At 46.5% G+C, this 24,327-nt stretch overlaps 1 protein-coding gene across 1 annotated transcript in view; it reads right to left on the bottom strand.

The window, feature by feature from the left end:
* Positions 1-24,327, bottom strand: part of Cdh1 (cadherin 1) — a 69,117-nt gene continuing 44,790 nt past the window's right edge. Inside the window, exons 3-16 of the mRNA XM_055621125.1 lie at positions 22,589-22,818; positions 13,833-13,976; positions 13,571-13,726; positions 11,947-12,091; positions 11,111-11,286; positions 10,723-10,851; positions 9,433-9,615; positions 7,862-8,106; positions 6,951-7,096; positions 5,330-5,554; positions 4,795-5,022; positions 3,794-3,924; positions 2,962-3,105; positions 1-1,112 (exon numbers count right to left, since the gene is read on the bottom strand). Of these exons, the coding sequence (XP_055477100.1) occupies positions 903-1,112; positions 2,962-3,105; positions 3,794-3,924; positions 4,795-5,022; positions 5,330-5,554; positions 6,951-7,096; positions 7,862-8,106; positions 9,433-9,615; positions 10,723-10,851; positions 11,111-11,286; positions 11,947-12,091; positions 13,571-13,726; positions 13,833-13,976; positions 22,589-22,818 (2,492 nt within the window). The 3' untranslated portion in view covers positions 1-902. The remainder of the gene's footprint in view (positions 1,113-2,961; positions 3,106-3,793; positions 3,925-4,794; positions 5,023-5,329; positions 5,555-6,950; positions 7,097-7,861; positions 8,107-9,432; positions 9,616-10,722; positions 10,852-11,110; positions 11,287-11,946; positions 12,092-13,570; positions 13,727-13,832; positions 13,977-22,588; positions 22,819-24,327) is intronic.

Genomic DNA, 24,327 nt, shown 5'->3' with positions numbered 1-24,327 from the left:
TGTGTGTGTGTGTGTGTGTGTGTGTGTGTGTGTGTGTGTGTGTGTGTTGGTATGAAAGAAACATAAGAAAAAAAAAAGTGGTGCCTGAAAACCTTCCTGAATGTTCAGGTCACAGAATTGCGTAGAAAGCCAAAGCAACATATCCCACTATGGCATTCACCCACAAAACAGCGACTCCAAACAAGGAATGCCCATTTCAAGTGAGTACTCTGGAGGTGAGGAAGGAAAACCAAGAAAGGTTCTTGAAGCGCACATTATCCAGTTCAGTTTTGTGCTCACACCAAGATACCTGTCTCTCACCCAGTCATTTCTGCATCATGAAATAGCACCTGGGCAGGAAAACAGAATGCAGGAGCATACATGGCTATTAGAATACAGAACACAAACATGATAATTGAGGGAAAGCACATAACTAAAAAATAGTGTCGGGCAAAGGACTGGGGGCCGTGTGTCTGGGGCAGGACACTTGCCTAGATCCGTAGCTCAAAAACAAAAAAACAAACCACTGTCTCTACACAGTAAAACAGAAGTAGGGCAAATCCCCTCCCCTGCCTCTTAAACATGAAGGAAAACGGCCACTGCGGGCCGACAGTTCTGATGCTCGAACTGTCATTTTAAAGTAATAAAGTTTGAACTGGGGCTCCAGCTCACTGTAGAGTCCCAGATTCATTGCTATCCATGAAAGGGCTGCAGGGGTAGAGGATAGGGGGGTGTATTAAAAAAAAAATCAAGAATAAGTGAAACCCCTCCCAACACCAGAAGGCTGGTAAGTTGAGGGGGCCCGCAAACCGCATGCATCTCAGATGAGTGTCTCTTCTACAGACCCAGGGAAGGAGCTGAAAGGCCACTGGCAACATTCTTCTGCATCTCCTCGGGCTCCGCCTGGAGGCCACTTTCCAGCCCTAGTCGTCCTCTCCACCGCCGTACATGTCAGCCAGCTTCTTGAAGCGGTTGCCCCACTCGTTCAGATAGTCGTAGTCCTGGTCCTGATCCGACTCGGAGGAGTTCAGGGAGCTAAGGCTAGCAGCTTCGGAACCGCTCCCCTCATAGTCAAACACCAACAGAGAGTCGTAAGGGGGCGCCGTAGGGTCACTGTCGGCTGCCTTCAGGTTCTAAAGGGAAGGGTGCCGTGTTTATTACTATGCATTTGAGGGAAGCAACACCCAAAACACGAAAAGGCAACCAGGGAGTAGTTACAGGCATACACATCAGCACAGAAGAACAAGCCACGGACGCTTTTCCTAAATCATTTTAAGTTGTTACATGTCAGGGAGACAGACAACTGCCTGTCAGGATGAGGTCCCCAGAAACTACAGTAAGGATTTCATGCCACCGGTCAGGATGGAGAGAGAGAGGCTAAAAAGAGTGAGAGCAATCATACTAGTACATATAGATAACAGTTCAGCCCAAAAAAATCCTCAAAGGATGGATGCCAACTATTATTTTTAAATGTTAATTCTGAGGGGTGAAGTCAGGGGATCAGAAATTTATTAGAAGTTTTTGCCTGCATGTGTGTCTACATGCCAGAAGAGGGCTCCAAATCTTATTATAGATGGTTGTGAGCCACCATGTAGTTGCTGGGAATCGAACTCAGGACTTATGGGAAAGTAGCCTGTGCTCTTAACCTCTGAGCCATCTATCTCTCTAGCTCCAGGTTCACATAGAGAGTACAAAGCACCCACATTTACATACTGCTTGAATACTTGGTCCCCATTAGAACTACCTGGAAGGATTAGGAGGTGTGTTACAGAGGACAGGCTTAAGCCGCCCCTCCACCCTGAGACAAGGTTTCTCTGGCTGTCCTGGAAATTACTCAGAGCAGTCTGGCCTAGAACTCTGAGATCCACCTGCCTCTGAGTGCTGGGATTAAAGGCGTGGACCACCAATGTCCAGCCTAGGCTTGAGGTTTTAAAGGACCAGTCATTTCCAGTTAGCTTGCTCTCTGTCTCTCTGCCTGTTTCTCTCTGCCTCCTGCTTATGGATCAAAACATGAGCTCTCAGCCCCAGCCATAGATATCTTCCTGCTGCCATGACAGTCATGGACTCTAAACTTGTGGAGAACCGAATCAGAACCGAATACAGACTTTCTTCTGTAAGTTGCCTTGTTCGTGGTGTCTGAGCACAGTAATAGAAATATAACTGACCCCAGGCAGTGGTGGCGCTCACCTTTGAGCCCAGAACTCAGGAGGATCATAAGTTCAAGGCCATAAGACTCCAAGATAATGGAGCAGGCAGGTAGAAGAATTATATGTTTTACCTACAACAGACTAGACCGCTGAGCCTTGTCTTCCATCAGAACAAACCACATCTCCTACTGTCTGCTTAAGCTTTTCCATTAGAGTTGACACATATTTCTGACACATACAATAATATATGGGTATGTTACATGATGGATGCTATTTATATGGGCCTTTGGGTAAACTGGGATACACTTTGTATGTGCCATGCACATCGTGTATTTGTGTTTACATGTGTGTGCACATGTATATGTGAAAGCCCACGGTTGATATCAGCAGCACAAGTCTTCAAAGTCTCTTCCCCACTATTTACTGAGACAGGGTTTTTCCACTGAACCTAGCTAGAGGTTGCTCATTCAGGACAGTCTAATCTGAACACTGAAAAATAGGAGGCCAGCACACCCACCCAGCATTTATGTTGGTTGCTCAGAAGCTGCTTTTTACCTACCTCTTGAGCTGCCTTAGCTGCCCAAGGATACTATCCCAAAGAGCTATAGTGAATGCAGGGAACTCATTCATGAAGCCAAACTAAATTTACTTTGGAACTGTTTCTAGATCTGCTCAATCTCTCCAAGTAGATCTTGCTTGTGTCTTGGGGATCCAGACAGGCAGACCCCACCCCATAAGGCAACAATCTGAAGGTTCTCCTCCTTTGGAATGTTTTTCTCCTCAGTTGTAAGTTCAGAAACGCACTGTGCCTGCACTCACAGCTTTGCCTACTTACTTCATCAATGAAGTTCCCGATTTCATCCGGATTGGCAGGACGAGGGCGATACTGGGGCATGCTCAGGAGGGTGGGTGCCACATCATTTCGAGTTACTTCAGGTCGGGCATCCAGGCCCCTGTGCAGCTGGCTCAAATCAAAGTCCTAGAGAGAAGAGCAGAAGCATGGCAACAAGTGAAAGAAGCAGCAGCTGCGTACACAGGGCTGGGTTTGTTTCATGTCATCACAGACTGTGCCAGAACTACCCTGCCTGGTGTTCATGAGCATGTGCCCAAACACATAGGAAATGACAGTTTCCAAACTGAGAGTATCCTAATTCAAACCAAAAGAAACGAGAGCCCTCGGGGGGTCCTATGATCCTAAACTATTGTGTCTTACTCCTTTCATAGGACACAACTATTGGGTTATAGCTTGGCAAATGCTCACTCCCCTCCTCCCCACCACAGCTGACGTAAGTAGTCTCCTGTCTGTCAATAATGGGCTTTGTCACATGAGGGGGCTTCAGGCAACAAGACAGTAAGGGTGCTGCCTCCTGCAATCCACATGAGGCTACCTCACAACAGACCTAGACACAGGCTGCAGCTAAGGGCCTTTCAGCAAAACTCTGCCTGATTAGCTGAATCCTCACTGATGCACAGATGGTCTGAGCCTCGATGCCATCAAAAACTGCTGCAGAGAACACAAAAGTGTCTGGGGAAGACACCTGACTTCTTATGTACCACTGAGTCATAGGGTTCTGTGCTCCATCAGCAGTACAGTGGGGGTGACTCACTCAAATAGCTTATCTGACACCCCGCAATCAGAGTTCAAGTTCTACAGCTTTAAAGCTCACCTGGTCCTCTTCTCCACCCCCTTCTTCGTCGTAGTAATACACGTTGTCCCGGGTGTCATCATCTGGGGGCAGCAGGGGCTCTTTGACCACGGTTCTCCTCCGTAGAAACAGTAGGAGCAGCAGGACCAGAACTGGAGACAGGGAAGAAAGCATGGGAAAGAGGGATGAGCCGCAGGCAAGGAAGACCGAAGGGTGGCAACGGCAGGCAGCTGGCAGATGCCTAGCCACTTGAAGGAGGACTACCTTAGGTCCAGCCTGGGCTACATAATAAGTTCCAGGCCAGCCTGGACTATAGAGGAGACTCTTTCTCAAAAAACACAACAAAATAATAAACAAGTTGGATATCTGGTTCCTGGCACCACTTCTGCTTTAGATGTCTGATATGAGAATCTTCCCAACTTTAGCCAAGTCTAATAAAACAAACCTAAAGAAATAAAAAGCTTTGATGGAGAGAAATGGCCAGATTCCCTCCATCATCTTTACTCTCCTTCATCTTTTCGGCCATACTCATTGCTCACCCCACCGTCCACTCTCTCTGCCTCGCACGCATTTTTTGGGCTCATTTGAGCCCATGGGACGTGAGCGGTAGTGATGTCAACAGCTTGCAGTTAGGTGGTCTTCAACTCCCTCTCTCATCTGCCCTCCAAGGTGGAATGGGGAGATGACGGTAGCAGCCAACCTGCACCGTGCTAATGAGGATGGCATGCCACGACCTTGCTCCCATACACGTGGGCCTGCAAGCTCAGCATCACTTGGGGACTGGATCAGCATGAAGCCTCTGGGGATCCTCACCAGGCATCCTGGGTCTGAGTTCCCACTTGACTGAGGGCACAGGTGACATGCACACACACACAACCGTAGGAGGCACAGAAAGAAACAGAACAGAAGGATCCCGGGCTCCTCTCTGCCTCAGCACCAGCTCATTCTGTACCCTAACAACAAGCTCTTCCTCGAAATGGCCCTTCTCAGTTCTCGAGGCTGCCCCTGCCAGCGGCACTTACTCAGCAGAGCCAGGATCCCGCCGAGAATCCCCAGGATGGCGGGCACTTGCAACCCTGCCTCCACGTATCCCGACTTCATGCAGTTGTGGACGGCCCCTTCGCAGTCGCACACGAGGACGTCCAGCGTGGTCACCTGGTCCTTGTTCTGGTTATCCATGAGCTTGAGATTGATCTTGTACTCGCCAAACCCCAAGGGCTTTTTTGGCTTCAGAATGAGAGACTCTTGTCCTGGGGCACGGGAAACAGAGAAATGATGAGAGTGGGGGAAGGGAAAGAACAGAAAGCTCCCTAGATGGAAATGCTCGTAGGGAAGAGGACACAGCCTACACCCAGTGCCAGGTGAAGGAACCGCTCGGGGTTCTCATTACCGTGCAGTATGTCTTAGAGGGAAAGGCGCATGCGTGAAATGTAGAGGGACCTAGGGCCAAATATCAAGGGGAGGGAGGGTCCGCCTGGAGCCGGAAGGGAAATCCTGAAGTGGGAGGCAGAAGCGGGACAGGCAGAGCCTCTTTGAACACGGAGCTAGACTTCACACCTGGGTCGTTGTACTCGATGGTCCAGTTGACACTGGCCCCGTGGGTGAGTTCAGCAGTGAAAGGGGACGTGTTGGGGGGAAGGTCTGGGTCGATGATGTTGATGACATGGGGCTGTGGGTTCCTCTGGCAGAACTGCATGCTTCGAGGTTCTGGGATGGGAGCGTTGTCATTGACGTCAGACAGGATCAGGACAAGAGTCCCTGTGCCGGTGGCAATCGGTGAACCTAAGAGAAAACAGAAAGGCTGTCACAGTTAAGCGATATTATCACCTTCTGAAAGGTCGGGTTTTGACCTAGCTTGTCAGGGACCCTGTGTCCCTGCTTTCTGACAAGGTTATGGCACAGCTTGTGTACAATGTCTTGGAATATTTTTCATATCAGAGGCAGCTTTCTTCTTTGCCAGTGTAACACTACGCATCCATTTAAGTTTTAGGGTTCATTGCTTTTGAGACAAAGCGTCACTATGTAGCCTTTGGAATTATAATCCTCCTCCCTCAGCCTCCTATAGAAATCTGGCTCCAGCAGATCTTTTAACAAGAAAAAGCCAAGTGTGGTAGCACTCATTTGGAATCTTAGAACCTCACAGGATGTGGCAAGGAAGGGTTACCTCAAATTTGAGGCCTTCTGGGATACATGGTGTGTTCATATAGTGAAACCATGTCTCAAAAAAAAAGTGGTCAATTCCCACTTGCTGAAGAGATGGCTCAGTGAATAAGAATGCTTGTTAGGGGGCTGGTGAGATGGCTCAGTAGTTAAGAGCATTGGTTGCACTTCCAGAGGACCCAGGTTCAATTCCCAGCACCCACATGGCAGCTCACAACCGTCTGTAACTCTGTTCCAGTGGACCAGACTCCCTCACACAAAAAAAAAAAAAAAAAAAAAAAAAAAAAAAGGTGGTCCAAGCTAGCATGGGCTGCATAGCAGAAAATAAATAAATTAATGAATGAATGAATGAATAAATAAAGTGCTTGTTAGTCTTACAGAAGACCTGGGTTCAGTTTTCAGCACCCACATAGTAGCCCATAACTATCTGTGACTCCAGTTCCAAGGGATCTTCTGACTTCTATGAACAGCAAGAACAAATGTAGTAAACAGATATAGATGCAAGCAAAATACTCATACATATAAAATTTAAAATAAGGGGCTGGAGGGATGGCTCAGTGGTAAAGAGCACTGGCTGCCCTTCCACAGGTCATGAGTTCAATTCCCAGCAACCACATGGTGGTTCACAACCATCTATAATGAGATCTGGTGCCCTCTTCTGGTGTGCAGGTGTACATGCAGGCAGAACACTGTACACATAATAAATCTTAGAAACGAAGGAAGGAAAAGAAAAAAAATTGAAGGTTAAAATGATAATAAGTTCACAGCCACAGATCTGGGATACAAACCCAAGTTCCCATAAGAAGGAGTGAGTTTCAAGTACAGAGATGGACAAGAACAAAGAAAAACTCTACTTGATTTAAATTTTGGAATCGTGTTACCAACTATTCTTTTACGGATAAAGGAAAAGGAGTGAAATCGTGACTCCAAAAAAGAAAGGCCAAGGCCAAGGGGGGAAGCAAGCCGGAGAGTGAGGGGGCCCAGGCCACAATGCAGATGGGGCCACTAAATTCCATACCATCGTCGGTGGCAATGATGAGAGCTGTGTACGTGCTGTTCTTCACATGCTCCGTGTCTTCTCTGTCCATCTCAGCCCGAGTGGAAATGACACCAGTCTCTGGGTTAATCTCCAGCCAGTTGGCAGTGTCCCTCCAAATCCGATACCTGAGGACACAAGCTCACCTTAGAGTGGGATCAGCAAGCAGGATGGGACTGAAGGTCACGGGTCCTCGTCACTTGTCACATAATTACTGCTCTCAAGATATATGTTTCTATTATTTACGTATGTGTGTGTGCCTGGATATACGTGTGTGTGTCACATGGTGCAAGGGGTCAGAAGAGGCATCAGCTCCCGGGGAACTGGAGTTACAGATGTTGTGAGCCTCCAGTGTTGAGAACTAAGCTCTGGTCCTCTAGTAAAAAATGTGGTGGGTTAGGGATGGGGTGTGGGGTGCAGCTCAGTGGGGAAAGGTGCTTACTGCAAAGCCTTGGATCTACATGGCAGAAGAACTGACCCCCATTGGCCGCCCACATAAGGGCAATTCCTCAGTGAAACTGCAGCCATCCTACTTTGCTTTACAACCTATGCAAAGTTCCCACAAACTTGTCATGGACACATTACCTCAGAATGTATTATTACAAGACAAATGATTGCATTTATAGTTACATAAATTATATGTTTAAAAAAAAACAATAAAGCAGTTGGGCATGGTGGAACATGCCTTTAGTGCCAGTACTAAGGAGGTAGAGGCAGAAGGATCTCTGAGTTCCAGGCCAAGCTTGGTCTACAAGGCAAGTTCCAGGACAGTGAGGACTACATAGAGAGACCCTGTCTCAAAACAAAACAAAAAAAGCAAAAAAAAACAAAACAAAGTATAAATACATACCAATTCCCATTCAATACTCGCCATTGAAAATCCTCCTACTTACGTAATCTTCTGCTCCATGAACGTGTCGGGCTCTCGGGCGGTATAAGATGTGATTTCCAGACCCACACCAAAGTCCTCAGGCACTTCCACTACCTTCTCAGGAGGCACAAAGATGGGGGCTTCATTTATATCTATCACATCCACAGTGACCGTGGCCGTGGAAGGGGCAAGAGATCCCTCAAAGGGGTCCACGTTCACCACTGTCACATGTAGAATGTACTGCTGCTTGGCTTCAAAGTCCAAGCCCTAGAGAACAGGAGGAAAAAAAAGTTAAAATACCAGGGATTGGGTGTATGACTCAGTGGTGACTCATTTGTCCAGCATGCTCAAGGCCCTGAAGTCAATTACCATTGCCATAGAACAAATAAAATGCTTAGGGAAGCTGGAAGATGGCTCAGTGGTTAAGAGCACTCACTACTCTTCCAGGACCCAAGTTCAATTCCCAGCACCCACTTGGCAGCTCACACCTGTCTGTAACTCCAGTTCCAGTGCTTCTGACACCCTCACATAGACATACATGCATGTAAAACACCAATGTGCATAAAATAATAATAAATTACTTAAAAAAAATGTTTAGTCAAAAGAATTTAATTTCAGCTACAACTTTTTGTTGTTCTTTTTGTTTTGTTTTTCAAGACAGGGTTTCTCTGTGCAGCCCTGGGGATCCTGGAACTGGATCCGTAGACCAGGCTGGCCTCAATCTGCCTGGCTCTGCCTCCTAAGTGCTGGGAGTAAGGCTTGTGCCAACCCCAGCTGCTCAGCTACCATTATGATTGACAGTACTTCTCAAACATGGTTGCTCATTTGCTGAAGAGGACATTAATGCTCTAAAGACTCTCTTGGCACCTATTAACTTTTGCTAAATTCAACTAGTAAGTCATCCCCACTTTCAGTTTAGACATGTTTTTGGGCATTTTCCAAAGATTTACCAGCAATTGTGGGTAAATGTAGACGCTGCCATGTAGATGCTGGGTACTAAACCCAGGTCCTTTGCTGACCAACAAGTGCTCTTAACCACTGAGCCATTGTTTTTCTAGTCCAGTGGTTCTCACCCTTCCTAAGGCTGTGACCCTTTAATACAGTTCCTCGTGTGGTGGTGAAAATTACTTTTGTTGTTACTTCATAATTGTAAATTTGCTACTGTTATGAATCACAATGTAAATATCTGTGTTTTCCAAGGGTCTAAGGTCCCCCCAAAAGGGGTCAGGACCCAAGGTTGAGAGCTGCTGCCTAGCCCCAGGCTTTAGGACATTTTTCAAAAGAGCCACCCTTGGGGCTGGAAAGATGGCTCAGAGGTTAAGAACACTGGCTGCTCTTCCAGAGGGCCTGAGTTCAATTCCCTGCAACCACATGGTGGCTCATAACCATCTACCATGAAATCTGGTGCAGATAGAACATTATATACATAAATAAATCAGGGGGGGCATACTTGCCTAACAAGACAGCCAAGAGAGCTTCTCTAAGCTCTGTTAGTACCACCCTCAGACTCCTTACCTTTCTCCCCTATCCCTGTCCCTATGGGATAAAGGAGGTCCAGCTACTGACACATCATTCACCAAGCACCATACAAACCTTGGCTGTTTTCAGAATGCCATCGTTGGTCGTGGGGTCTGTGGTGATAACAAACTGTTGTTCAGGGTCATTGACTATGGTGTACACGGCGTCCCATGCTGGAGTGTGGGGGGCATCGTTGTCAGTCACTTTGAGTGTGGTGATATAGGCATTGGCATCATTCTCGGGCACTTGACCCACATACTGCAGAGCAAAGGACAAACCGGGTCATTAGTGACAAGATGATAGTGAGCATGGAGCCAGGACCCAAGCCTGGAGAACACAGGTAGGACAAGTAAGGTCAAGAGAAGTGTATGAGTCTCCAAGATTGGAGGTAACTGTCCTAGGAGTAGGCCTTCATAAACACCTGAAGTAGTTTGCCAAGGCCCTGGCTACAAGAATGATTGCTGGCCCCATTGTCTGCTGACTGTGATCCTAAGACACGCGTGCTATTTGCCCCAACCCCTATCTACTCTCTAATTTCTATTAGCAACCAGTGAAAAAGATAAATGATGAAGGAGCAATTATCCCTGGGCCTTTCGTGACCTAAGAGGAAAATAAATCAGGTCAATCCTATTTTGTTGAATCTACACTACTCAGGCCTCTGCTAACTAACCACTAAATCAACTTCTAACTAACTCAGTAAAGTACAACATTCTCTTCCAAAACTAAAAAGCTGAGCATGGCATTACATATCTGCCTGCCAACCTGGGCAATACAATTTTAATTTAATTGAAAGTGTGTGTGTGTGTGTGTGTGTGTGTGTGTGTGTGTGTGTGTCTCAGTAATTCTTACAAAGCTGGGCATGGCATCTTACAGCTGTAAACCAGCATTTAGAATATATATTATTGAGTTGGAGGCCAGGCTGGGTCACATAATAAGATCTGGCTCAAACCATCCATCCCCCCCAAATAATAATTCCTATAAACGGTAAATTCCACAAGAATAGAAAACTTGTCAGCTTTGTGTTGACACATCTCCAGTGTGTAAAACAGGGTGGAAGGTAAACTCAGAAAATGTGATGAATAAGTGAGATCCACAAATGCTATAAAGAGGCAGAATTAAGGACATGAATTCTTCAGGGGCTTTGGCAATACACAGCCCTGTGCCAAGGGACCCCAGGCCGAGGATGAAAGAAAGAAAGATCTCAAAGGCAGTAGCTACTCCAGGATGTTGGTTTTCTAAACTTGCAGTTCACATTCACTAACCCGGGAAAGGGCTTTCAAAGGCTCACCCATGCACAGAAGCAAAACTTGGCTTGCAAACAATGAATGAAGAACCTTTCACGGAACTAAGAAGCCGCAGAATTACCGTGGTTGGGTTGAAGATGGGAGCGTTGTCGTTAATATCCAGGACGGTGATCACAGCTTTTGCTGTTGTGCTCAAGCCTTCACCTTGAAGGTCAGCAGCTTGAACCACCAGAGTATACGTAGGGTAACTCTGCAGGCATAAAACACATGGCATCAGAGCCTGCTCCAGAGCACCCCAAGCCCAGTGCAGCCCACTGCATACAGGTACGAAAGTATCTGACCACCTGCTTAACTGTCCAGGCCGCCCACCTCCAGACACAGAGCTTCCGGGCAGGTATTGAGATGCCGAGCTGAGCCACTCACACTGACTGACTATGAGAGGGCCGCACTGTCTGTGGGATTTAGTGTGCATTTGCCTTCAACTGCCATCCTCCTGAGCCCTGCCCTACCTCTCGGTCCAGCCCAGAGGTGAGCACACTGATGACCCCTGTGTCCCTGTTGACGGTGAACATGTTTTTGTGAGGCAGCTCCGGATCTTGGCTGAGGATGGTGTAGGCGATGGCAGCATTGTAGGTGTTCACGTCGTCATCCGCGTCAGTGGCTGAGACCTGCATCACAGAGGTTCCTGGAAGTGTTGAAGGAGAGAAGATTTAAACAGGTTGTAATCGCTACATTGGGATCTGCTCATGACTACTCAGGACAAACCTAGTCTAGGAGATAACCACACTTTATCACAGTTTTTATTTCTAAAATTCTCATCAAACTGCCAGGGAAGGGAGCACCAAACCTGTTCACACCAAAGCTGTGTTCAGGGAACTCAAAGTCTATAATTCAGGTGTGGTGTGAGGAAGAAAGACAGTGTTGGGAATAAATTAAAGTATCCCTAAAGTCCTTCTCTTTTCCTTCTACTAGTTCTTATTTTATTTCTTTTAATATTTTTATTTTTAATAATTATTGTCATTACTGTGGTTTTCATTATTATTAACAACAACACATGCAGGTGTCCATAAAGGCCAGAAGGGTGCATCCGTCCCCTGGAACTAGAGTTGCATGCACGCCCCGCCCCGCCCTAGGGAAATTGTTCTTTTTATTGTTTCTATTTCTCCATGTTTCTACAGGCAGAATGCTGTATCTGCTCCCCCACGCCTCCACCTCATCCCTCACAGTGGCTTCCAAAGCACATGCCTGAACTTCAGTGACCTGACCCCAAGTTCTAATGCCATGCTTCAAGGTCCAAAGAACCCAAGTGCCTTTCTGGATACTCAGTTCCTTGAGACTGATTTACCTGGAACAGCACCTTCGGCAACAGATCCCTCAAAGACCTCCTGGATGAACTCCGGCCTGTTGTCATTCTGATCTGTCACTGTGATCACAATCTCCATGGGATCCTCCACTGCTTGCCCATTTGATGACACAGCATGAGAATAGAGCTGCAAGAAAGCCAAGTGAGGGCTGCTTAGACCCTGACCGGGAAGAAGAGCCAGGAGAGGGAGTCTGGCTAGAGTGTCCCTCCATGTGAGAATTTTCCGCACCGTGTGCTGCTGCTTAATGAACTCACAGAGAATTAAGTCGCAAGGCTAGCGAGCACACCACCCATTGTATGAGTCTGTACTACGTATGCTTGTAGAGAATCTGGACTTCAGTTCCTAGCCTCACATCAGGTAACTCACAGCCACCTGAAACTCTAACTCCAGAGGCTCTTGGATAACTGCACGAAAGCATGTATGATCACACACACACAGGTGCGTACATACACAGATACACATGAGATGTCAGCCTGGCTGGAGAGATAGCTCAGTGTTGAGAGCACTGGTTGAGCTGTTCAGCAGTGTACACACAGTCTCACATCAGCCGGGGTAATTTTTCTCCAGCCGTCAGTCTAATGTTCCTTCGGGCTTTTTCTACATCCAGCATCTACAGCTTAGCTCCCTCTGCCCTCAGATCACATTGGAACCAGGTCCCAGAAGTAGCATTTGCTCTCTGTCATCATCATCTGAATACATTTTGTCTAGGCAATAAACTTGTCGCCAGCCTCAAGAACAAGTTGACACCTTCTAAAAAGAGATTTACTGCTTTCATTTTACATGCACTGCTGTTTTGTCTGCATTTATGCCTGTGTGAGGGTGTCAGATCACTTGGAACTGGAGTTACAGACAGTTGTGAGCGGCCATGTGAGCGCTGCGAACTGAACCAGGGTCCTCTGGAAGAGAAGCCATCTCTCCAACAATCCCCCTCTTTTGTTTAACATGTATAGTGTTTGGCCTGCAGGTATGTATGTGTAACACATGTGAACACGGAACCCATAGAGGCACCGGATCCCCTGGAACTGGAGTTACAGATGGTTACAGGCTGTCACATAGGTGTGGGGACCCAAACCCAGGTCCTCTACAAGAGAATCAGTGCTCTTAACCACTAAGCCATCTCTCCAGCCAAGCTGGCATCTTTTAATTTATGCATATCTGTGTATGTATGTGTCTGTGTGTGTGTGTGTGTGAATTCACACGTACTTTCATGCAGTTATCCATGGAGGTCAGAAGATTATCAGAGCCTCTGGAGCTGGAGTTTCAGGTGGTGGTGAGTTACCTGATGTGAGGCTGGTTACTGAACTCCAGATTCCCCACAAGTGCAACAAGTGCTCTAAACCACTGAGCCATCTCTCCAGGCCTACTCTGACCACTTCTATCCGTGCTCATGTAGGATGTAAAGAATCCCCACTTTTGTCCTGTAAGGAACAGCAGCAACAAGAACTAACCATCCCAAATCATTCTCTTGTCTTCACTTTATCAACACATCCAGAGGTAACTTAAGCTACTTATATGTCCAAGGCATCTGACCTGGGCATAAAACACAGGTCGGCCTCAAATTTGACAATTGTTACCCAATTGTCAACAAGTATCTAAGAAACTCACGATGTACTTGGGAATATCTTCTCTATCCAGAGGCTGTGTCACTTTCAGCCAGCCTGTTTCTCTCTCAATGATAAACACACCCACAGGGGGTCTGTCCGCTCCTTGGCCTGTGATGCTGTAGAAAACCTTCGTTTCTTTGTCCCTGTTGGATTTTATCTGAACACAAAACAGAAACAAAAGAGAATTGGCAAGGAAAGATCTTGACATTGAGTCTTTTCATCTTCTTCTCTCTCAGCCCCTCTCTACCACCTTCCTTCCCCACCTGAACCAGATCTTTAGGGAACGGGCCCTTTTCATTCTCTGGGCAACTGATGGGAGGGATGACCCAGTCTCGTTTCTGTCTTCTGGGACCCTGGTGAGACTTGGGAAACACGAGCATTTCTGGCTGGGGTCCAGAGAAAGGGTCCTAAAAGGAAAGAAGATTCACAAAATGAGGTGATCCAGAAGACATATGGGTGTAACAGTTCAATCTATCCCCTCTTCTAAAGGCTGTCTACATTTGAATTTGATGACTCATTCTCAATGGCAAATTACATGTTCCAGGAACAGCTAAAACATAAGCCAAGAACACCTGACAGTGCTATTGTCTGGACGCTAACTGCCCACCCTGTCCTGTGCTTAAGAGCTTGCTTCCTAATGCCTAATGGCAGTCTTCAGACCACAGGAGTGTCCTTGAAGAATACTGTGAGACCCCAGTCTCATCTTTGCTTTTTGTATCATAGGACAAGTGGCTTACTCTATGTTCCCGCTCTGATGTGCCAGAGGACAAAATAACAGTGTCATTTGGTCTTGAGCCTCCAGAACCAAAAACACAAGAAAAATATTTTCTTTTCTTTCTTTCTTTTTTTAGTTTTCCGAGACAGGGTTTTTCTGTAGCTTTGGCTGTCCTTGACTCACTTTTGTAGACCAGGCTGGGCTCAAACTCGCAGAGATCTGCTTGCCTCTGCCTTCCAAGTGCTGGGATTAAAGGTATGCACCAGCACTGCCCAGCTAAACCTATTCTTTTTAAGTTAATTGCCTCATGAATTTTGTTACAGCTGTCAGAACACAGCCATATAATAAATACTATACTCTATTTATTTATTTATTTATTTATTTATTTATTTATTTATTCATTCATTCACGCATTCATTTGGTCATTCAGTCAGTCAGTCAGTCAGTCAGTCAGTCAGTCAGTCTGGTTTTCTGGACAGGACTTTTCTATGTATCCCTGGCTGTCCTAGAACTTGCAGACCAGGCTGTCCTTGAACTCAGAGACCGGCCGACCTCTGCCTCCCGCATGCTGGGATTAAAGTCATAAGCCATCACCACTGGGCTGTTCTCTTTAAATTATCTTTAAATAAATTAATGTCCAGAATCATCTGTGCATAAACATTTGTGGGTTTGAACATTTGACAATTGTATTTAAAAGTTATTTCAAACTTATACAGTACATGTCCTTTAAGCAAAACTATACTCGGGTAACGTTGGAGGTGATTCAGTAACTAGATATTTGGAAGTTCTGGACTTCCTTTGTTTTCATAGGGATATAGTTCCCCATGGTAGACTTATCAATCAGCAAGTTTGGGAAACTGCTATTAAGAACTACTCTGAGATCGATACAAATGTGTTTATCTTATTGTGTTCTATCTATAAGGGTTGCATTTGTTTTAAGAGAGGCTGTTGGGACGGGAACCACAAATAACCTAGAGACTTGTATCGAACATATGCAATAAAGATAAGTTCATGCACACTCAGGGAAATAAGAGCTGGAGATGAAAGGAAAATACCTCCTAAACTGTTTAAGTGTTCAAAATGCTTTGTGGTAACGAAGTTTCTAGAGGATTTCATCCTCACCCTGCACGGGAGGATATTCACCAACACAGACCACAGGCAGCCAAGTTCTAGTTAAGCCTATTTCCTGTCTGTCTGTTTGTTTGTTGTTTGGTTTGGTCATTTTTAGGAACAATCTCATGAGGCCCAGTCTGGATTCAAATTGTGTAGTCTTCAAAGGTCTCGTACTTCAGCTCCTTCTGCCTCCATCTATCAAAGATGACAGGCACACACCGCCTACTTATGTGACAATGGGGAACAGACACCAGGGCCTCGTGCATGCTAGGCAAGAACTCTACCAACCGAGCTGCGTTTTCAGGCTTCCTGGGTTGTTTGCTTGTTTGTTCCAAAGATTCAAAACATGAAAGACAGATGCAAAATGTGACCAGAGGTATTCTTGGGGCCAATCCCACACAGCTGCCACCCCCGGCCCCTGACACACTTTATCCTTGTCACCCCTGCACCTACCACCCACAGGAGAAAGCCAGCATGGGCTAAGGGCTGGCTCTGGGACTGGCTTCCTGGCTTTCAGTTCTCAGTATAGCGCCCCCTCTGCCTCCAGAGGAAATGAGGTAACTTCTGTGTGAACAGTCCCAAAGTGTCTAAAGTGGAGATTTGTTTTGTTTTGTTGAGATAGGGTCTCACCGCGTAGCCCTGGCTGGCCTGAAACTCAAACCAGGTTGGCCCATCACTCATAGAAATCCACCTGTCTCTACTTTCCAAGTGTTGGGATGAAAGGCAGCTACAATTGAGATTATGATATTGGTGCCAATGTCCTAGAGAGCTTGGAAGGACTCCATAATACTTGTTTGCACAGGAAGTATCTAGATTAGTGCCTGAAACACAGCAAGTATTCAGTAAATGAAGAAGATGACTATGACTGGAAAACGCTGACCTAATATCAGGGGGGAATTTAACCACAGTGCAGGAAGAACACAGAAGCTGTCTATCAATAGTGCACCCTAAGTCTTCAGATGACCATCTGACACAGCCACAGTGAACACGGGTAAATGAACACACACCCACCATATTGACAAGGAAGGCAAAGGTCCCCGTTTACCAAGACGCAGGCTATTTAAAGAGACAGGTAATAAATGATGAGTACGGTAACATGAACTTCCACGTGTGTGTGTCGGGGGGGGGGGGGAAGGAATCGCGCCTGAACCCCCTGAACATGGCACTCCCTCAGAAAGCCAAACAAAGAGAAAGAACTAGAAAGTCAGATTTGTATGTGTGTGCACATCCCAGTTACCACAGCCGGTACGGGGCGAAGAGAGGACCACCTCAGTCTCTCGGTTGGTTGTCCCTGTGCACACCAGGCTAGCTAGCCCGTGAGTACCATCCTCTTGGATCTATAGACCCACACTCCTTTACCCAGCATTCTGTGCGTTTCGGGAACTCACACGTATGTCCTCATGCCTACGTAGCAAGTGCGGGATCTTCCGTGACACACACAAAAACGTGGTCTTGTGCTGTGTGGTTGAGGCTCACCTAGGACTCATAATCCTCCTGCCTCGGCTTCGAATTACAAGTCTGTGTCACCATTTTAAGACGTTCTTCCATTTTCTCCCTGTTTTTGCTTTGTTTTGTTTTAGTTGGCTGGGTTTTGTTGTTATTGTTGTTGTTTTTTGAGACAGGGTTTCTCTGTATAGCTCTGGCTGTCCTGGAACTCACTCTGTAGACTAGGCTGGCCTCGAACTCAGAGATCCACTTGCCTCCCAAGTGCTGGGATTAAAGGTGTGTGTCACCACTACCTGGCTTGGTTCTTTTGTTTTGAGACAGGGTCTTGTAATATAGTCCTGACCTTAAAGTCACAGCAATCCTTCTGACTCAGACTCCCAAGTGTTGAAGGTACCCTTACACCCAGATTGTTCCTTTCTTATTAAATCCAAAATTTAGAGGCTGGAGAGAAGGCTCAGTAGTTAAGAGCATGCGCTGCTCTTGTAAGAAACTAGGTTCAGGTATATACTCACTTATATAGACCTATAAGATATGATAAACATAATGAAATCTATACACCTAAAAAAGATAGTCAAGAGAGCGGACATGGGGTAAGATTATCAATTCTCGTGTTGAAAGACAGAGGGGATGCGCATTGAACATTGACAGGAGTCTACTGAAGGCATCTGAAAGACTCTACCTAGCAGTGTTTTCAAAGCAAAGACTCATGACCAAACCTTTGGCAGAGTACAGGGAATCATAAGAAAGAAGGGGAGTTAGTCTGATGAGGAAAGAATAGGAGCTCCACAAGGACCAAATATATCTGGGCACAGGGTCTTTTCTGAGACTGACATGCAACCAAGGACCATGTATGAATGTAACCTAGAACCCATGCTCAGATGTAGCCTGTGGTAGCTCAGTAACCAATTGGTTTCCCATAGTGAGGGGAACAAGGACTATTTCTAACAGGAACTCAATGACTGGCTCTTTGGCCTCCCCACCCCCCAAGGGAGGAGCAGTCCTGTTAGGCCACAGAGGAGAGCTTTGCAGCCAGTCCTGAAGATACCTGATAAAACAGGATCAGATGAATGGGGAGGAGGTCCCCCCATCAGTGGACTTGGCAAGGGGCACAGTGGAGATGAGGGCGGGAGGGAGGGACTGGGAGGGAATGAGGGATCAGGACACGGCTGGGATACAGAGTTAATAAAATGTAACTGATAAGAAAAAAATAAAATTCAAAAAAAAAAAAAAGAAACTAGGTTCAATTTCCAGCACCCACAGGCAAACTTAAAACCATTTGTAACTTCAGTTCCAGGGGATTCCATATCCTATTCCAGCATCCAGATACCAGGCACACCTGTGGTGCATACATATACATTCAGACCAAACAACCATACACATATAATAAAAATAAATCTTTAAAGGAATTTTTTAAAATTCTCTTTTTCTCTAACATATACCAAAATTTTGTGCCCAGAAATATACAAAACTAAAAAATATGTATCTGGAAGCTGGAGAAACAATTGCCTAGATTCAAGTCTTAGCACTAAATAAATAAATAAATAAATAGTGCCTGGGGGCTGGAAAGACAGCTCAGTGAATACAGTGCTTGCTATGCAGACATGAGCACAGCAGTACTCATCTGTAATCCCAGAACTGGATTGGGAAGGCAGTGACAGGAAGATCCCCCTGAGGCTCACCACCAGCCAGTCTAAATGGATCAGCAAAGCCCAGATTCCACGAGAGAACCAGTCTCAAAAACTTAGGTGTGTGGGCAGAGTGAATGGAATTTTATGTAAGAAGTGCGAAATAGTAAGAGCTGGAGGGGATGGGACCTCCACAAGCAGAGCAACAGAACAAGATAATTTGAACACAGGGAACTTCCCAGAGACTCATACTCCAACCAAGGACTATTCGTGGAGATAACCTAGAACTCCTGCACAGATGTAGCCCATGGCAGTTCAGTGTCCAAGTGGGTTACATAGTAATGGGAAGAGGGACAGCCTCTGACATAATCTGATAGGCCTGCTCTTTGATCACCTCCCCCTGAGGGGGAGCAGCCGTACCAGGCCACGGTAGAGGACAATGCAGCCAATTTTGATGAGAACTGATAGACTAAGATCAGAAAGGAGAGGAGAACCTCCCCTATCAGTGGACTTGGGGAGTGGCATACATGCAGAAAGGGGAGGGAGGGTGGGATCGGGAGGGGAGGAGGGGGGGCTTATGGGGGGATACAAAATGAATAAAGTGTAATTAATAAAAAATTTTTAAAAAAAAATACAAGAAAAAAAAAAACTAAGGTGTACACTGGGCATGAGAGCAGATACCTTTAATCCCAGAATTTAGGAGACAGAGGCAGGTGGGTGAGTTCTAGGCCAGCCAGGACTGCAAAGACATTATCATTGACCTCTAGCCTCTATACACATAATGCACTAACAACATCTTTTTGTTTTGTTTTGTTATGGTTTGGTTTAAAAGCTACATTTAACAGCTAGATGTGGCTAAGTAGGAGCAGTACTTAGGAATTCCATAAAATTTCATAAAAGGTACAAATCAGCATCTTTCTCCTTCACATCACTTACAATTAAGAAGGGATGCCAGGCATTGTGCTGAACACAGCCCTTTAATCCCAACATTTGGGAGGCAGAGGCAGACAGAACTCTGAGTTCAAGGATAGTCTGGTCTGTAGAGCAGGTTCCACACCAGCCAGAGTTACACCACTCCGTGTCCCCTACTTCCCCATCCCCAACAAAGATGGCATTCCAGCACCTGCTGGACCATGAGGTGCCCCATGCAGAACGAAGCCATGTGTGGTCCTCGTGGTGCACATGTGTAATCCCAACACTTGAAAGGCTAGCGCAGGAGAATCAGGAGTTCAAGCCCACCCTAGGCTATATGATAAGATCCTGCCTACAAAATAGTAACAATATGAAACAAAGCTATGTGCTCACTGTGATGACGCACAGTTGCCATCTGAGCATTTGGAAGGCTCAGGCAGGAGGGACACAAGCTAGTCCAGCTTATGCTACCTCTAAAAGTTTTGGAGTCGGGGCCATAATGTGCTAAGGATAGCAAAACAGAAAGGTAAGATGCCAGGTGGTGGCATATGCCTTTAATCCCAGCACTCAGGAGGCAGAGGCAGGCAGCTCTCTGAGTTCAATGCCAGCCTGATCCTGAGTTCCAGGACAGCCAGGGCTATACAAAGAAACCCTGTCTTGAAAATAAAAAACAAACAAACAACGAAACAAACAAAAAGCTGTGCACCACCATGCCTGGCTTGGGGGTTTCTATAATGCATACTTGAATTAAATCCTGATACAACAGAAATGGAGACAGAGTAAAGTTTGCGAAGGGAAAGATGGGGGTCGGGGATCTGGAGGAAAAAGAAACCCCACATTTTTCTTGGTCTTAGAAAGCTCCATAGTAAGCGGGGCACTCCTGTAATCCCAGCACTCAGGGAGGCAGAGGCGGGCGGTCTCTGTGAGTTCGAGACCAGCCTGGTCTACAAAGTGAGTCCAGAACAGCAGGACTACACAGAGAAACCTTGTCTCGAAAAAAAGAAAAAAAAAAAAAGTTCCATAGTCAACTGCCTGACGGTGCTAACTGTGCTGAACTTGCATGGGTGAGTGGCCAGCCAGCTGGGGCCTGAGTCTCAGGAAGCCCTGGCTAATGTAATTGAACTAAGTTCTTCTCTAATTGCATCAGAGAGAAAACCTAGATGGGGGTTATTAAATTCCACGAATCTCAAGAGTCTTCACAGAACAGAGCAGGAGTCAACTTTAAAGTCTTTGGCACTCAATGGTACAATCCTCACCTCTGAGGCAGGAAGCAAGGTGCGGCTAGAATGTCCCCTGGAGAGACACAATAGAAAATGCCAGGAGAGCATTTTCAAGATGGGCAAAGGCATTTGGCTTTTTGGTGCCACCTCCAGGGGAAGTCATGACCAGAAGCTGGATATCATAGTCAGTGTATCGGCCTCTACATGGTTTACCGGTTGTCGGACTGAGCCAGGCCTAACAGCAGGCACTGTAAATACCATGGGCAAAGAGCCTATGCAAGTGACAGAGGAGAAAATGTTTAAAACAAAGTGTTTATTATTTATGCACATGTCTGCATGAATTTATGTGCACCGTGTGCATGCAAGCACCCATGGCGGTCAGAAGAGGAGTTGCAACTGGAGGTACAGGGTGTTCTGGAGTGCCTGATGTGTGTTAGCATCCAAACCTACGTCCCTGCAACAGCAGCAAACATCCTTATCGGCTGAGCCGTCTCTCCAGCTCTAAAAAGGGGCAAAGACTTCCTACTGGTCTCCCCGAGCTAGGGAAGACGCCCAGCACCTCACCGTGTTCCTTCTGCCCTCGGGAAGGCAATGAGAAGGGCTGGTAATGAGGAGAAGCGAACCTACTCAGGCCTCCCTCCATGGCTCAGGTTCACGTCTGCGATCAACCAAGGACGGATAGAAATTATTTTCAAAGCCAGGTGTGGTGGTGCATGCCTATAATCCCACAAGTAGGAGGCAAAGGCATGAGAACTGGGATTTCAAGGTCATCCTGGGCATCTTTCAAATAAAACAAAAGAAGCGAGGAGGACATAAAAAGGATTTTAAAAGATTTTTTTAAGGTATCAAGAGTTGGAGATAGCGCTTGCTTGGCAGAATACTTGTCTAGCATGCATGAAGCCCTGTATTTAATCCCTAGAGCCTCACAAACCCAGGTGTGATAGCACAAGGTTGTGATCCTATCACTTGGGAGATGAAAGACTAGAAGTGATCTGCTCTTCAGTGAGTTTGAGGCTATCATGGACTATAAGAGAACCTGTCGAAGACGAGGAAGAGGAGGAGGAGGAAAAGACGAAGAACAAGAGGAAGAAAGAGAAGCCTATATCAAGCATGTTAGTGCACACCTGTAATCCCACACCTCAAGAGGTCAAGGCTGGAGGCCTATAGGTTTGAGGTCAACCTGGGCTGTTTTACAGCAAGACCCTGCCTCAGAAAACAAAACAAAACCCAAAATGACTATAAAAATATTCTGTCTGTGCAGAACATAAGCGATTTATGCCACCGTTAGCTCTCCATAATGAGAGTGTAACAAGCATCGTGCTGAGTATTAGGATTAGGCATTGTCTTATGCAGACGTGTGCGGACAGGAAGACATGCTGGCTTTATGCAAATATCTACACACTTTTATAAAGGGGATCTATATAAGGGATTTGAGCATCCAGATTTTGACATTCATGAAGGAAGAGCGGGCTCCTTGCAAATACCAAGTGTACAGTACGGTTTAAGTATTTCCTGTGTGTAAAGTCGCTCAGCCTACACAGGTGAAACGAGTCCTCTGGGATTACTAGGTTAGCGAAAGAGCAATTGTGGGCTCAGGCTTGCAGGCAGGGCTGGTGTCTCCCTCAGTACTGTACACTACCAGATCCTCACAACCCGACAGCAACCCCCAAACCCAAGAGGAGTGAGTTCAGGTAGAAAGACTCAACCGGGGAGAGTTTTTGCCACCCGCACCCACACCCCAAGAGCCGTGAGTTTCTGGAGGTAGTTTTGGCTGTTGTAACTAAGTGTTCCTGCTGTCAGGAATGCTACTTAGCATTCCAGAGTCTTCCCATGAAATTATCTTGCCCAAAAAGTCCCCAGTGCTAAGGCTAGGGGATCCAGATTTGATAGAACCCTGATCAACACGCATGCATGCATGCACGCACACACACACACACACACACACACACACACACACACACACACACACACGAAATAACCCAACGTACGTGATGGTGGTGCTGGTGCTGGTGCTGGTGGTGCCCCATGGACACCAGCGTCACCTTGGTGGAAAGCATCCTGTGAGTAGCGTCCCAGGCATGGACAAGAAAACTGGTCCCCGGTTTATGAAGCATTAGAGGCCGCTTGACCATGACGACACCGTCTGTAGCTACTTTGAATCGGGAGTCTTCAGAAAAGTAGGCTGTCCTCGGCCGACCAGTGCATCCTTCGAATATCACTGCAGGACAGAGATCACAGCAATTAGGATACTGGACAGATCACAGACTGGACATTACTTCTCTAGGAAGTGAACTTGACACACCCACCAAATCATGCAAAATACACACCAGCTCAATAACCCTACCCCAGGGGCTCATCCTCATCATTAAGATCTTCCCAAACACAGGGCAACTGATCTTTGGAGTCTGGTTGTCTGTTTGTTTGTTTGTTTGTTTGTTTGTAGTCACTTAATAGTCAATGAAAATAGTATCTTGTCTATAAAGCAATTTTTCACTTTGGCACAAGATGAAAACAGACTGGGAGGTGTCTCATCGGAACAGCATGCACAGCCCGGCGACCGAGTTCAGACCCTCGAACGCTTGTAAAGAGGAGGATGTAGGTGTGTCTCTGTTTGCCTGGGACTCCCACAGCAAGGTAGGAGAATCACCCAGACGTTCATGCGCCAGCGGGCCTAGAACACAGTCAAGCCTGCAAAGACAAGGGATCCTGCCTCCAACAAGATGGAAGAGAAGAACTGAGTCCTAAGGTTGGCTTTTAACCTCCACACCCCCTACACCATGGCACATACAAACATCATGCACACACACATATACCACACAGAAAAAAACAGGTATTGGCGGGGTGGCGGGGAGGACGTTGGTTTATTGGTGAAGAACACTGGCTACTTTCCCAGAAGATCTAGGTTCAGTTCTAGCACCATTACAGTGACTCACAACTGTGTGTAAGTCCAATTCCAGCAGATCTGGTGCCCTTTCTGGCCTCTGCAGGTACTGCATACACACGGTACATTTGAATGCATACAAAACACACACACACAATTAAAATAAGTACATCTTAGCCGGGGGCTCACTACGCATCCCAGCCTGGCCTCATCTTGACACCCTCCTGCCTCAACTTCCTGAGCACTGGTATTACAGACATATACCACTCTGCCCATTTTAGAACAGTTTTAAGAGTGGAATCTGATGAAACACACACACACACACACACACACACACACACACACACACACATTTTAAGTGTAACATAAGGGGGAGAGAAGTTTGGGGAAGGAACTTATATCGCAAGGCTCTAGAGTCAAGTTTTGCAACTAACATGGTTCAAAACAGTTCCAAGTCCAATACTGTGGTGCAAACTCATTGTCCCTACTATCAGGGAGACTGAGGCAGGAGGGCTGCTTCAGCTCAGAAGCCCAGGAATTCAGGGCCGGTTAAGCAACAGAATAGGAGCCCCCGCCTCTTAATGAATAACCTTTTAAAAAGAGAGAAATAAAGCCACGCACAGTGGCTCACGCCTGCAATCCCAGCACTCAGAAGGCTGAGGCAGGGGGAACCACAGTAAGTTTGAGGCCTACAGTAGCCTGAGCTGTACAGTGAGGCTTTCTCAAGAAGTAAAACCAAATGTGGTGCATGCCTCCAATCCTAGCACTTCAGGGGTGGAAACGGGCACACCAGATGTTAAGTCACCCTCAGGCACACAGCAAGCTTGAGGCTTCATGAAACCCTGC

The sequence above is a fragment of the Psammomys obesus genome, unplaced genomic scaffold (genome assembly GCF_907164565.1).
Source record: "Psammomys obesus unplaced genomic scaffold, mPsaObe1.curated_primary_1811, whole genome shotgun sequence".
Lineage (NCBI taxonomy): Eukaryota > Metazoa > Chordata > Mammalia > Rodentia > Muridae > Psammomys > Psammomys obesus.
Note: the sequence above shows the minus strand (reverse complement) of the source record. Positions and strands in the feature narration are given on the sequence as shown.